The sequence below is a fragment of the Halichoerus grypus genome, chromosome 6 (genome assembly GCF_964656455.1).
Source record: "Halichoerus grypus chromosome 6, mHalGry1.hap1.1, whole genome shotgun sequence".
In the NCBI taxonomy this organism is placed as follows: domain Eukaryota; kingdom Metazoa; phylum Chordata; class Mammalia; order Carnivora; family Phocidae; genus Halichoerus; species Halichoerus grypus.
The window spans coordinates 102,965,369-102,979,544 of NC_135717.1; the positions used below are offsets into that span (position 1 = coordinate 102,965,369).

Genomic DNA, 14,176 nt, shown 5'->3' on the forward strand with positions numbered 1-14,176 from the left:
CCCCTAGAAAGCTCCTGCTGGGTCCCTGGGTGGGAAGGACTAGGCCTGGACTATGGCTGAGAGGTGCTGGACCTGAGTCCTATTGCTATTTCAGGGTCCACGGCCAAGATCATGTCTGCAGACCTTGCTCAGGAGACGTGAATGAGTGTGCCTCCCACTAGGTCCCCGGGTAGGTTGCACTGCTCCCTTACTAGGACTGGAGTCAAGTATATGGTTGTTTTAGGATCTCCTGAGAGACAGACAGAAGTGCCTCCTGACAGGTCCCCGTGCCAGCAGGATTGTTTGTGGACTGCAGCTGGGAGGGGCTAGAGCTGAGTAGAAGGCCCTTTCAGAATCTCTGGATATGCAGATGGGAGTATCTCCTACTGGGTCCCTGGACTCAGAAGACTGCTTGCAGACTGTAGCTGGGAAGGGGCTGGACCTGAGTGTGGGGCTCTGTCAGCATTTGTGAGGGAGCAGACAGACATGTCTACTTTGGGATCCCTGTACCAGCAGACCTGCTTACAGACTGCAGCTGAGATGGGCCTGGAGTCGTGAGCAGCCCCAGATTTTCTCCTGCCTGGTTCCTGTGTCAGTGGGTCCACCCACGAACTACAGCTGCGAGGGGTCTAGAGGATGTGGCCCCTTCAGGAGCTCTGAGGGTACATGGAAATGTTTCTTGCTGAGTCCCTGGGCCAGCAAGGTTGTTGATGGACTGTGGCTGGGAGGGTCTGAAGCCCAGTTATTGGGCGCTTTTAGAATCTACAGTCAGGCCAAGTTGGGTGGGCTTATCCCAAGGATCTCCCAGAGGGTAGCCAAGAAGGTCTGGAGTAGATTCCCAGGACACTTCAGGGTCCACAGCCAGGACTGAGGTCCTTCTGGGTCCCTTGGTATATGGAGCTGCTGACAGGATCAAGCCAAGCGAGGCTGTAGCAGAGTCATCTGGGAAACAGAGCTGTTTCCATTTCTGTGGCTGGGACCACGGTCAGCGACCCAGCCACCTAGGTGCAGTCCTGCCTTCGCAAAACAGCTCTCTTCAGCCTTGGACTACGCAAGAGTTTCATAATCTCCTACCTGGATCCAAAAGCTTCTACAAAGGCACTTTTGTCCGTGAGTGGCAGCCAAATTATTATTACTGAAGAGGAATACAAGCAGAGGACCTCTTATCCAGCCATCTTGCTGACCTTTTTTTTTTTTAAAACAGCTTTATTGAGATATAATGTACATACCGTACATTCAAATTTACAGTGTGTAATTCGTGGTTATCAGTATATTAATAGCATTGTGCAACTATCACCACAATCAAGTTTAGAATATTTTCTTTTTTTTAAGATTTTTTATTTATTTGAGAGAGAGAGGGAGAGAGCGAACATGAGCCGGGGGGAGGGGCAGAGGGAGAAGCAGACTCTCCTCTGAGCAGGGAGCCTGATGCGGGGCTCAATCCCAGGGCAGCAAGATCATGACCTGAGCCGAAGGTAGCCACTTAACAGACTGAGCCACCTACGCATCCCTAGAATATTTTCATCCCCCCAAAAAACTCCTACATCTCTTAAATATCACACTCCAATTCTCTATCCCCCACAGCTCTAGGCAACCACTAATCTACTCTTTGTCTCTTCTAGACATGCCTATTGTAATGCTTATTCTAGACATTTCCTATAAATGAAATCTTCCAATACGTTGTTGTTTGTGACTGGCTTCTTTCACTTAGCATCATGTTTCAGGGTTCATCCATGTTATAGCATGTATAGCAACAGTCTCTGTCTTTTTATTGCTGAATCATACATCATTGAATCATATACCACATATTGGTTATCCATACATCAGTCGATGGACATTTGGGTTGTTTCCACCTTTTGGCTATTATGAATACCGCTTTTATGGTCATTTGTGAACAAGTTTCTGTATGAACAAATGGGGTAATAGGCAAGCATTCACATTCTCATTATAGATAACTCAGGCTTAGAGAGAAATCTGATTATGAGTAAAAAAGAATTCAAATGGAAACACATTTTAAGTGAATAGGAAAAGTTCTCATTTTAAGGAAATCCTTAGGTGATTTCTTTCGTAACATTCCCTCAAGTTGAATTCTGGTAGATTTTTGTTTCCCATTTACTGCCAAATGTTTAGTTTGGCTGGAGGGTTGGGTCTATATGATATAGGAGAACAGTGAAAAAATAGCCATAGAAAATAGTTGTATTACTGAAAATCCTGGATGCTAAGGCTTTTTATGTATGCAAACAATGGGTAACCATGGATTATCTCTGATGCCCCTAAATAGCCACCAGTTATGGAGGTTGCAGAAAAATACCACAGAAGCAAAGAGAGAGAGAACTTCAAAAAGAAGGGAATTCAACAGTGAAAAATTCTTCATTCTAGAAAAATCAAGGATGTTAGGGCTGAGAGAAGAACTTAGGAATTCACAGCTAATGCTCAAGAGATCAGCTTGAACTGATCTTGAATACTGTTTCAAATTTTTAAAAAATGGCGGGAGGAAGGAGAAGTAACAGTGGGAGCCCCTCTTTACGTTAGGGTGGCAATTTAAGAGTGCTTATTCTAAAGAAAGTCAGAGGTAACTAATATAAATAAAGAATTTTAATATGAAAGCTATACTTCATGAATTTCTCATATTGGAACTATGCTACACAGAATCTTGGCTGATTTCCTTCTAGGTTCAAGGAAGAACACAAATGTTTGTTGAAGAAGTCAGAGTATTCAGATGGTATTCAGAGAATTTTTTTTTACCATGAAAAGACTTAGCAAATTGTCACATGATTGAAAAGATCCAAATATATCCCAGCACAATAGCACTTTTCCCACAGGAATGGAATGTTCTGACAGGCCCTCATTTTTAGACCTTCTAGGCTGTTTAAACTTAACATTGATTTCAGTAAAAGCCATCAATAAAAAATCCTGCAGGAATATCCCAGCTTTGAGGTGGTCCTAGGGAAGCAGTAGAATAGGGTGGTAAAAGATATGAGCCCTCAGAGGGGAAACAGATCTAGCTTCTACTCCCAGGTCTTCTCCCTGGGACCTCAATGCATTTGCCGCATTTATAAAATAGGAGTAACAACTATGTCTACCTTGTATAGGTGTCCAAATCAAATCTAAGCTCCTCAGATCACAAGAGCTACCTTTGATTGTTGGAATGCATACTAAGTTTCAAATTTTAAAAAAGCACAATAATTTTAAAGGATGCAATTTAAAGAAAAATATAATATGCTGCTGTGAGGCAGAGAGACACAACAAATCTAAAACAAATCAAGTCAAAATCAAATTTAAAATATTCTCGCTTCCAGACTTTCACCCACTTCTACTTAGAAGGACAAATACCTTAAGTAAAGTGGAAATAAAGCTCAGCTATCTAAATGTGGGTTAGTCCTGCTGTTTTCTGAGTCACCTCTCTCTGCACTCAGAGATACTGGCTCAGGGGAATGTAAACTAAATGACACAAAAAGACACAATTTAGGAGAATGCTTTTCTCCAATGAGAGAAACAAAAATCATTCAATTTGAACATAAACAATTCCTAGATCGAAGAGCTATTTGGGCAGCATGGGTAATGGAAACCGAGCAGGCCTGGGATTACAAGGGCAGGGATTCAGTCCTGGGTCTGCCAGAGCCTAGGCCAAGGTCACATGATATCTGTGAGCCTTGGTTCCCTCATCTGTAAAATGGGGATGCGGGTGATAAAAACAGCTAGAGCTAAAAATTAAATAAGATTAAGGACATGAAGTAATTCAGTAAAGTGAAAAGTGTTATACAGGTGTTAACTATTATAATTATTCTAACTGCTGGATCATATCAGCTACACTGACATACAACCATTCTGCTTCTGAAACACACACACACATACCCACACACACCTGAGAGTGTAAACCAGGGTGTCAGTCCAGGTCCTGTCTTCTCAAGTCACTTCAGCTCTCTTCATCCTAGTCTACTATGCACACTTCTTGTGAGTTCTCATGAAATACAGACAAGAACACGCTTGGAAAACTGCGAAGTACTATATAAATGTGAGGCATGGTCATTAGCTGGGATTGTCAGCCAGAGGTGACTTTACTGCAGGGGAATTAGAGAAAAGAGTTTCTATGTGAAAAGGAGCCATTTTCATCCTTAGAAATTTTTTTTTTTTTCTAAATTGAAGTCATATGTACTAATTCAAGAAAACAGTTACTGGCAATTTATGTGAATGGAAAAGGGAAGATTAGGGCATCGATCTCTTCTTCAGGTCTTGGCAAAATGAAATTTAAAAGAATTTCGCCATCCTTCTTGTGTGGAACCACATTCAGCACCATGTTATAACATAACTGCAGTATTATCTTTCATGAGAACGGAAGGTAGCCAGACCATTTTAAAGCAGCTTTTGTGAAAAGAATCAGCCAAGAAAAAATAATACACATCTACGTGATACTTGAAATGATTTTTTTCCACTGTATTATACTATCCAGGGGCCCAAAAAAGTAAAGAAGGGGTTTTCCCAGCTCTTCTGTTATTTGGGCTTTACGTGGAACATATTGAGAAGCAATAACTTTAAAAAATGAGTCCTTAGAAATACACATGAAGAAATAAGTGGCCATAAAATCTAAACACAGTAGAATAAAATAATAAGCTTCGTATAGTCCTGCATTCTAAATAAATACTGTAATAACTACACTCATTTTTCTTTCATCTTTTGATTTCCTTTCATTTTCTTATGGAGCTTCTTGGTACTAAAATGACAATCCTGCCTCAGTAAAAACTTTTACAATTATCCTCAATGTTTATCCTTCTTGGTTTCTGTCAAATAGTACCTGGTTTTCAAATTTGGCTTTAAATTTTTTTTACTGATTTATACTTTTTAAAACCCTCTTTACTAGTACGTGTTGTGTGTCCCCTTTGTTTTGTATCCCATCATGAGATCTAAGGCCATTTTTGAATAGACAAATTACTTCATACCCTCGATGAATGTTATCACCATACACTATATTAAAATTATTCCGTAATTGACAAACACCAGTGCTTTCACTTAATGGGACTAAAGAAAAACATGAACACATACACATACACACATATAAAAGCACAAGTCTCTCTATGAATATGATCCCAGGATTCAGGGGGTAAACAGGCGAGTGCATTATACTTGCAGTTACCAAGGCAATTGCATCAGTTTTGTTATGGAAAGGCTTATTAAACTTTAAGGGCCATCTGGAGAGAGCCCCTGACAAAGCATTAACGAAAGACAGAACTGAAGGCATGTCAGTCATTGTACATGCATATTCAGCTAGGCAACCATAACTTTACAAAAAGGAATGAAATAAGATTATGCCTGCTTAGAATAACCAGAATTTTTAGGATAATTATTCATTGTGATGAGACAAAAACATTTATAAACAAAAAGCAAAAGCCAGTCTTGTTGTCTCATTAAAATTAGTATATTTCAAATTTTAAAAGAAAACACCAGAATATTTTTATTTCTGAAGCTTTAAACTAAAAAATATTTTTAGAGGAAAGTTTTAATTTTGTATCTTTGTAGATGAAGCAGGACATTCCAATAGCATGATGTATGATGACTGAATTTCTGATGAGTTGTTTTAATTCAGTTAAAAGCATCATCAATAATCTGGTAAATACGAGAGACCAGGTCAAGTACCAAAGGATGTACAAATATGAATAAGTGTATTATTTGCCCTCCAGAAGTTTATAAATGCAGAAACTATTTCATTATCTGTGTGAATTCTCAGATTCTCAAAAGACATATACAAATATTTCGCTGTTTTTCTTTGAGCCCAACTATTTTTTTTTTTTTTTAGTGTTTCTATTTTTTTGTTGTTGTTTTCATTCCGACTTGTTTGGAAATAAAACACCATCATTGCCACTACCATCACTAACACATCACCCCCATGTCTAAGGTTTATATTAATAAATACCCAAGATTCACCCAATTTGAATTTAGTCTTCAATGACCTAATTGCATTATCACCTCAGAGCATAGCAGTAAGCAAGAACCAAACACTATTCACAGGAGTGAAGGTCACCACCACTAATCCCAGCTCACTTTGTTTGTTATTTATAGCATAAACTGGGCATGATAACTGAATTATAGTCCTGCCTGTTTCTCCCCAAATTATATGTCTTGGAATGCTGGTCTCGAGAAACGCTTATCTCCTAAAAACCATTCTTTGGACAATGCTTATCCATATTTCTTTTTTTTTTTTAAGTTTCATAGGGTTCTTAGCATATTAAAGGCTCCTGCAATAATCATTTATCTTTGCTTAAGCTTTTGCTCCCTGAATTTATTTGACCCAGCAACTCCCTGCTCCCACCTTGCCCATTTAAGAACAGCTATGCATATCCCTCAGAACTAATATTTTCAGGAAGAAACTTTGAGAAATATTATTGTTGACTGACAAGGGATCTAACTGGAGAGGCTTCAGATAGGACATTTTTTTCTCTGCTGTGCCCATGGTTGTTCAAGGCACTTGCATGGTAGAGATATAACCTGAAAGAATGAAAATGTTAAGCTATTCGTTTGTATAAAAAGCTGTAAATGAGGAAGAGTTTAACTGTTCTTTTGACCCCAGATATCCCACTATCAAAATCAACCACTGGTAAATTGTCCCTCAGTAAGGAAACCATTGACACAGCATATTAAAATAAATAACCACCCAATAATGCATAATTTGGAGCTACTAGGCAAAAGCTACAGGCATTAAATAAATTTTAGCTTGCTTGGGGCTAAAATTGCTTCCAAGTTTTTGCATTAGAAAATCCTCCTTACCTCAGGTGCTGAGTTTCTGGCCCAGTGGGGTCGCTGGCCACCTGCTCATGCATGCTCTCTGTTTGCACAAGGTGGTGGAAATTCCTTGGGTAAAGAATCTACATTATGGAGAAAGGAAATTGTATAAAATTTCTGCCAAAATATTGCTTTCTCTTGATTTTTTTTTATTTCATTTCCCTCTTCTTCTGCCACTAGACTCTGCCTGGCATGATACATATTTGTAACATTGAAACCCTGGCAAATACTGTTAAAAGAATTAAGTGATGCACAATTATGTGGAAACAAAACAAAACAGGAGCCAGACCAACATTCCCAATATTCAGAAGCAGATGCGAAGGAGGACTGGATGTGTGTACATCAGGTCCGCACCAGTTAAGGAAACAAGAGACTTAGCTTATTTACTTCTTTAACTCAAAACTATAAAGAAGCCAAATCAGCACCCCTGTCTGACTTAGCTGTTTTTGCTACATTTATAATAGACATATTTGGCATCTAATAGGTTCCCTTCATGTCTGTCACCAAAGGTACTAGAAATAAGCCTATGGGACTGGCCTTTAATGTAGAAAAGCCAAGATAATGCCCAAGTAATAAAAACAGGATCAGTGCTTGTCAAGCCTCTGGACAATTAAATGCTAAGCTTTCTCCCCTGTACTGCCCCATCTAAGAAAATAAATTTAAAATGGGGCAGAAGCAGTTTCTATTGAAAGGCTAAGGAAGACCAGTTGCATTAGCTTAAGAGGCCCACACAAGAGCTTAGGAAACTATTATGAGTGACATATGAGAGCCGCCTGGACAAAGAAAACAGTGAGCCTCCGAATGCCCCGCTGCTTCTCTCTGGATGTCTTTAATTGGCAAAGACAGTTCAAGGACCTTCTTATCCCCCCAGCTAGGGGACAGCAAATCCCAAGTGCCATCTCTGGGAGGCAGCTGGTAGATACCACAGCTACAAGTCCAGCATAAAAATACCCTTGTGCTAACCTACTCAGGCCTTGCCCGAGCAACTCTCCTGGACAGCTGTGTCTAAGAATCACCTTGCTGCTTCTTAGAAGGGGTTGTAAGAGCACATCACAGCCAGGACTATAATTTTAAAAATTTCTTGTATCTCTCTCTCTCCTCTCTCCTCTATCTAGGTATATATGAAGCTAAGCTCTCTGGCCACTAACAGATTTAAGGAACGTCCAGGAAACACGGTGGTTGTTTTCCCATGCTGGTTGTTTCCTGATGACATGTAGGAATAAAAGGCCTACCTGGGATCTTTTCCTCTCTTCATCACAGAAGAAGTGATTTCTTAAAAGCCTGATCCTTTCCCTAGGAGAGAGAAACAAATTTAAACTCTGTGAGCAGGGAAGGCCTTTCCTATATCCTGTGCTCAAATACCATCTGCAGGTGCAGAATCATGAAGTTTAGGGGGAGAGGATTTCAAGATGGCCACCATCAGAGCAGGGACTTCGCTTTAGCAAATAGCCCAAATCATCAAAGAATGGAATCAACTTACCGATTCTACTACTGAGCATAGCCCTCCATATGGATAATATGCAGATACTTTTTGTTCCTGATAACACTAAATGTCTGCAAGCAATCTCCTCTCTTACCAAATATTTGATTAGGTGAAAATTCCTCTGGGGTTCACCTAATCATTTGCAATCATTGCATTAGTTATGAAATAAAGCTAAATTTCATTAAAAGGATCCTTTGACAATCAGGTCAGGAAAAGTATCACATTTTATTTTGATTTTCTACATCAAATGCTCTCTTAAAACATATGCTTATATTTTTTATTTACCATAGACTTGTGCAGAAACAATACAGACTTGATGCATTTCCCCTTTAAACATGTGTTTGAATTAGATTGGGGCTTGAGGTCTCCAGAAGAGTCAAGTAGGGTTATTTTCTTTTAGAAAGACGAATAATTCAAGAGCTGTCTATCTGAATAAATTTTGACTTGATTTTGACTTCTACATCTTGATTTTGACTTCTACAGGTGTGTAGAAGTCAAAAATCCTGTTGGTAATTCTTTCCTACCCTACCTCAAAAACAGAGTTCCATTGATATAACTCAACAAAAGCTTCAATGAACTGGAGCAGAATGGTGTTTTTCACGCCCTGTTTCGAAGCTCAGTATGAATAGCCACTGGATTTTCCTTCTCACAGTCTTATTCAACATTTGTATTGTTTTGGGGGACTCTCTTACTACTGCCTTTTTGTCTTTTTCTCACTTAAATTTAAAAAATTCACTGTAAGATAACATGTTTGATATTTTAAGTAGTTAAAACTAACTACAGAAGTATAGTTTAATGTGCTGAAGGAAAAAGGAAGAAATTAGTTGCCATGGAAGTAATCTCTAATCCACTGAGAATTTTAATCCTTTTAATGAAAACACTAGAAAATTTAAATGCTTCATAAACACAACTATTTGATCATTTAAGAGGCTCTTAATACCTAACTAACAGCATTTCCTTAAAACACAACTAGTCAAATTGGTAGGTGAGGACATCCTTATTCCCTTCCACCTGAGCCAGTGTATACATTTAAATAAGATGAAGTCTTTGGGAGGGAGGATTTGCCTAAGGGAAAAATGGACGACAGGAACAACAACAACAAAAAAGGTCCAAATAACCTATGTTAGTAAAGCTGATACTTGGTACTTGTATTACATTCATTAGATCACATAATCGTCACAATTCTTTAAGGTAAAATTATTGTTGTCTCTACTTTACAACTGAGGAAACCAGAGCTAGAAGAAATTAAATAAACAATGGATTATAAAAAATATAAATAATTATTGCTTCAATTATATTACCAAGAACTGATGTTCTTAAAAGGAAATGCAAGGAGGTCAATGTCTCCCATCAATCTGTGAGCTTTCAAAAAAGACAATCCAATTAAACTTTCAGTTTAACAAAATGTTTAAATAGCTACTAATTAAATCTTCTATTGGGATAATTACTTAATTTTGTTTCATTGGCCAATCTAGTCAGCTTTTAGGGGCCAGTTCTCAAAGATGGAAGTCGAATAAAAATTTTCAGGATACTGGCCTACTGAGATTTCTTTTTTAAATAAAAACTTGTTTCCTATTATACAAAATGAATATTACATTCCTGAAAAGTATGGCGTTATGGAAAGCTGATTTAGAATAGATGACATTCAGAAAGTATATGAAACTTAGTTTCCTAAGTTTTAGAGAAAAATGTAAACTAAAATATAACATGCATTCAGCTCTGCTGTTCTTAACTTCAACCAAAGGTCCAAAGGCTTAAGTCTGGAAAGCAATCAAATGGGACTGTACTCCAGATAATAAACAAACAAAGATTATTTATTGGTGAAATTTATATGATTACATCTTAATTTTACACTTGATTTCATCATTTCTTTTAGATTTTTTAATACTGTCCAAACTTCAATGATTTGGGCCAACTTTTTATTGTTTTAGTCATTTTCTCACTATAGTGTGTGTACTTCTTTGCAATCTCCTTTCTGAATGCATGACCATTATTATTGGTCTGATTGCCATTTTCAAACATTAATTTATTTGAAGTTAACTATGCCTAAGACATTTATTTTCTATTTCACATTTCAAAAGATTGAAGGGAAAATATGACTGGAAATTCACAAACATGACTTTCACAGAACTAAAAAAATCCCCAAAGAAACTTTATCTCACCCGTACTAGCCTCTGCCATTCATTAAGTGCCTCGATCTTTCCTTATTCCTGAGTAGCATTTGGTCCGTAATCTTAACCTGCACTTAATTCCTGTTATAACAGTTGAATTATCATGTCAATAAATTGCCAGTGACAAATATGGCTAATCCCACTGCTCTGTTTCCTTCACTATTAGGAATTGCTATGAACAATTAAGATAGTTACTTCCTACTCTAATTTTACTGCTTCTGATCCATAATGGATAGATCTGAAAAAAATCTCTAAGGTGATTTAGGAAAATGTGACATATTTTCAAATGAGTGATTTACTAAATAACCTGACCTCACAAAATGAGTACAGATGACTCCTAGGAATGACCTAAGGGGACCCTACTCTGTTTATTTTCCAGGTCAATTTACTGTGAGACTACTGTCTATTTCCTCAGGAAATGAACCTTGGTAAATAACTGAACTGGCTGATAGCCAAGGCATAAATCCTTTAAGCAGGGATTTTATTGAATGAAACTCTGTCTAAATTGCACTATTATACTTTTTTTGCTTATTTATTATTGAAGTACAGTTGACACACAATGTTACATTAGTTTCAGGAGTACAACACAGTGATTGGACAACCCTATACATTGTGCTGTGCTCACAACTGTAGCTATTATCTGTCACCATACAAGTCTATTACAACACCATTGACTATATTCCCTATGTTGTACCTCATTCATTCCATAACTAGAAGCCTGTACCTCCCATTCCCCTTCACCCATTTTGCTCATCCTCCACCCCCTTCTCTGCTCTTTTATTTATTTTTTTAAATTTTATTTTATTATGTTAGTCACCATACAATACATCATTAGTTTTTGATGTAGTGATCCACGATTCATTGTTTTTGTATAACACCTAGTGTTCCATGCAGTACATGCCCTCCTTAATACCCATCACCAGGCTAACCCATCACCCCACCCCACCCCCTCTAAAACCCTCAGTTTGTTTCTCAGAGTCCATAGTCTCTCGTGGTTCATCTCTCCCTGCGATTCCTCCCCTTCATTTTTCCCTTCCTTCTCCTAGTGCCCTCCATGCTATTCCTTATGTTCCACAAATAGTGAAACCATATAATTGACTTTCTCTGCTTGACTTATTTCACTTAGCATAATCACCTCCAGTCCCATCCATGTTGATGTAAAAGTTGGGTATTCATCCTTTCTTTTTTTTTTTTTTTTAAAGATTTTATTTATTTATTTGACAGGGAGAGACAGCCAGAGAGAGAACACAAGCAGGGTAAGTGGGAGAGAGAGAAGCAGGCCTCCCGCCGAGCAGGGAGCCCGATATGGGGCTCGATCCCAGGACCCCGGGATCATGACCTGAGCCGAAGGCAGACGCTTAACGACTGAGCCACCCAGGCGCCCCGAGTATTCATCCTTTCTGATGGCTGAGTAATATTCCATTGTATATATGGACCACATCTTCTTTATCCATTCATCTGTTGAAGGGCATCTTGGCTCTTTCCACAATTTGGCTATTGCAGACATTGCTGCTATGAACATTGGGGTGCATATGGCCCTTCTTTTCACTACATCTGTGTCTTTGGGGTAAATACCCAGTAGTGCAATTGCTGGGTCATAGGGTAGCTCTATTTTTAAATTTTTGAGGAACCTCCACACTGTTCTCCAAAGTGGCTGTACCAACTTGCATTCCCACCAACAGTGTAAGAGGGTTCCCCTTTCTCCACAACCTCTCCAACATTTGTTGTTTCTTGCCCTGTCAATTTTTGCCTTCTCTGCTCTTTTAAACAGACGACGGTGACCATAACTTAACCTTTTCTTGGTGGCTTGGAATGAGGATATGAGCCTCAGTTTTTGTGACAGAATGATGGGAAACTGCTTTGGAAAAACAGGAAGAGAACTGAATTTGGATTCAGAAGCCCTAACTGACTTTTCTGATTATGATACTTTCTAGCTGCATGATTTTGGACTTATGTCTGTGTTTTAGTTTCTTTCCCTGAAAATTAAGGCCAGTGACATCTCCTTGGGCTGCTGTGTGAACAAATGAAATGATCTGTGTAAAGCCACCCACTACTACGCATTTACAATATGTTGTTGTATTTGAATATTTAAATGTGGTTGTCTCCATTCTGAACTTCCCCCTTGGGGTAGGACCCTCGGCTCTCACCTAGAGATGCATTAGACCCGTGCAACTGTGGGACCTCTGTGCAGTGGTGCTCAGCTGGCTCCCCAGCCAGAATGAACCCATGCCATGCTGAAGATCTGGCTATGCTTCTCTCCTATACTTTTTCATCTTCCCCAAACCATTCTCATCACAGCTGTCAACAGCCGTCAACTTGCTCCCATCAGTCAAGATATCATCCATTATTTCTCCATCACTAACCGAGTGACACTTGAGACAACTTTCCCTTACACTGAGTGCTTTTAGGTGTGAAAGATGAGTGATTATCTCTATTTCAAGACTGGAAGAGTGTGTCAAGAACTCACTCCAAAGTGTGTCAATCCTTCATTATCCAGAGCAGATGATCTTACAGATACGTGAGCGGTTTTTCTTGAAGCGTCTCTGAAATGCCAACATCAAGTGGAATTCCAGGCATGCTCAATTTAAAAGTCTGCATCTAAGGTAATAATAATAACATTCAAAATTCTGTGAGGTGCCAGTGTGACAGATCTACATGCTCCTGGATTTCCTGTTGTTATGATACTTTGTAGCATGAATAGCACTCTGGTTGGTGGATAGACTCAGGGAAGAGACAGTGGTAGCAGGAAGTGTGTACCTCATCAGTAACTGTCATCTGAGGAGGCTTGGGAAGGGTAAAAATCCTGTATTCCCTTTCCAGGAATGCAGAAAGGACATGGATTTCATTTGTAGGGCATCATATCAGGCCTCCTGTGAGGAACTCTAAATGGACAGGTTAGGGTAACCACTTACAGTTTTCACTGAAACCTTGAGCTCTGGAAATTTCTTTCATAGAAAAAAAAAAAAAGATGAGAGAACCAGCCAGAAAAAAAGTCTTTGGCATCCATATACCTCTATTAGAAACATGGACATTACAACATCTTTGAATATTCTGGGATTAGGACATGTTGAATCAGCAAACCTGCATGAGACCCAAAAATGTTACAACATAGAAGAACATGCAGTCTCTCATTATTTTTCTTATATCCAGGAGAACTTGATTCACTTGCAGATAGACATTGGCAAAAACCCTACCAAAGTGGACTAGTTCTATCAGAAGTTAGACTCTGTTAAAAAATAAATTCTCTGGGGCGCCTGGGTGGCTCAGTCTTAAGCATCTGCCTTCGGCTCAGGTCATGATCCCAGGGTCCTGGGATCGAGCCCCGCATCGGGCTCCCTGCTCAGCGGGAAGCCTGCTTCTCCCTCTCCCACTCCCCCTGCTTGTGTTCCCTCTCTCGCTGTGTCTGTCTCTGTCAAATAAATAAAATATTAAAAAAAAAAAAAAAAAGAAGCAAACAGGCAGAAATCAGGAACTTTCTTGAGATCCGTTCACAGAGAACACATTCTGGGTCAACAGTTCTTAAAGGAGGGTGCTTAAGAATCTCCTAGAGAGTTTGTTGAAATGTCCAGGGGCCCCATTCTCAGAGCTTGTCAAGTGGTGGGTCTGGGGTGACCCCTAGGAATCTGAATTTCTAGAAAGCACTCCTGTCATACTCTGGATTTTACTATTCTATGAGCTCTGATTATGATTCAGTGTTGGGAGCTGCATCAAACGTGAATGACTCAAGATCAGCAAAGCACAAGAACAGACAGCTTTTCCGAAGCCTGGC

At 39.1% G+C, this 14,176-nt stretch overlaps 1 protein-coding gene across 1 annotated transcript in view; it reads right to left on the bottom strand.

Moving 5' to 3' along the window:
* LOC118525944 (uncharacterized) overlaps nucleotides 1-14,176 on the bottom strand; it is a 343,595-nt gene that overhangs the window by 132,999 nt on the left and 196,420 nt on the right. The window contains exons 3-4 of the mRNA XM_078074102.1: nucleotides 7,986-8,046; nucleotides 6,739-6,836 (exon numbers count right to left, since the gene is read on the bottom strand). Of these exons, the coding sequence (XP_077930228.1) occupies nucleotides 6,739-6,836; nucleotides 7,986-8,046 (159 nt within the window). The remainder of the gene's footprint in view (nucleotides 1-6,738; nucleotides 6,837-7,985; nucleotides 8,047-14,176) is intronic.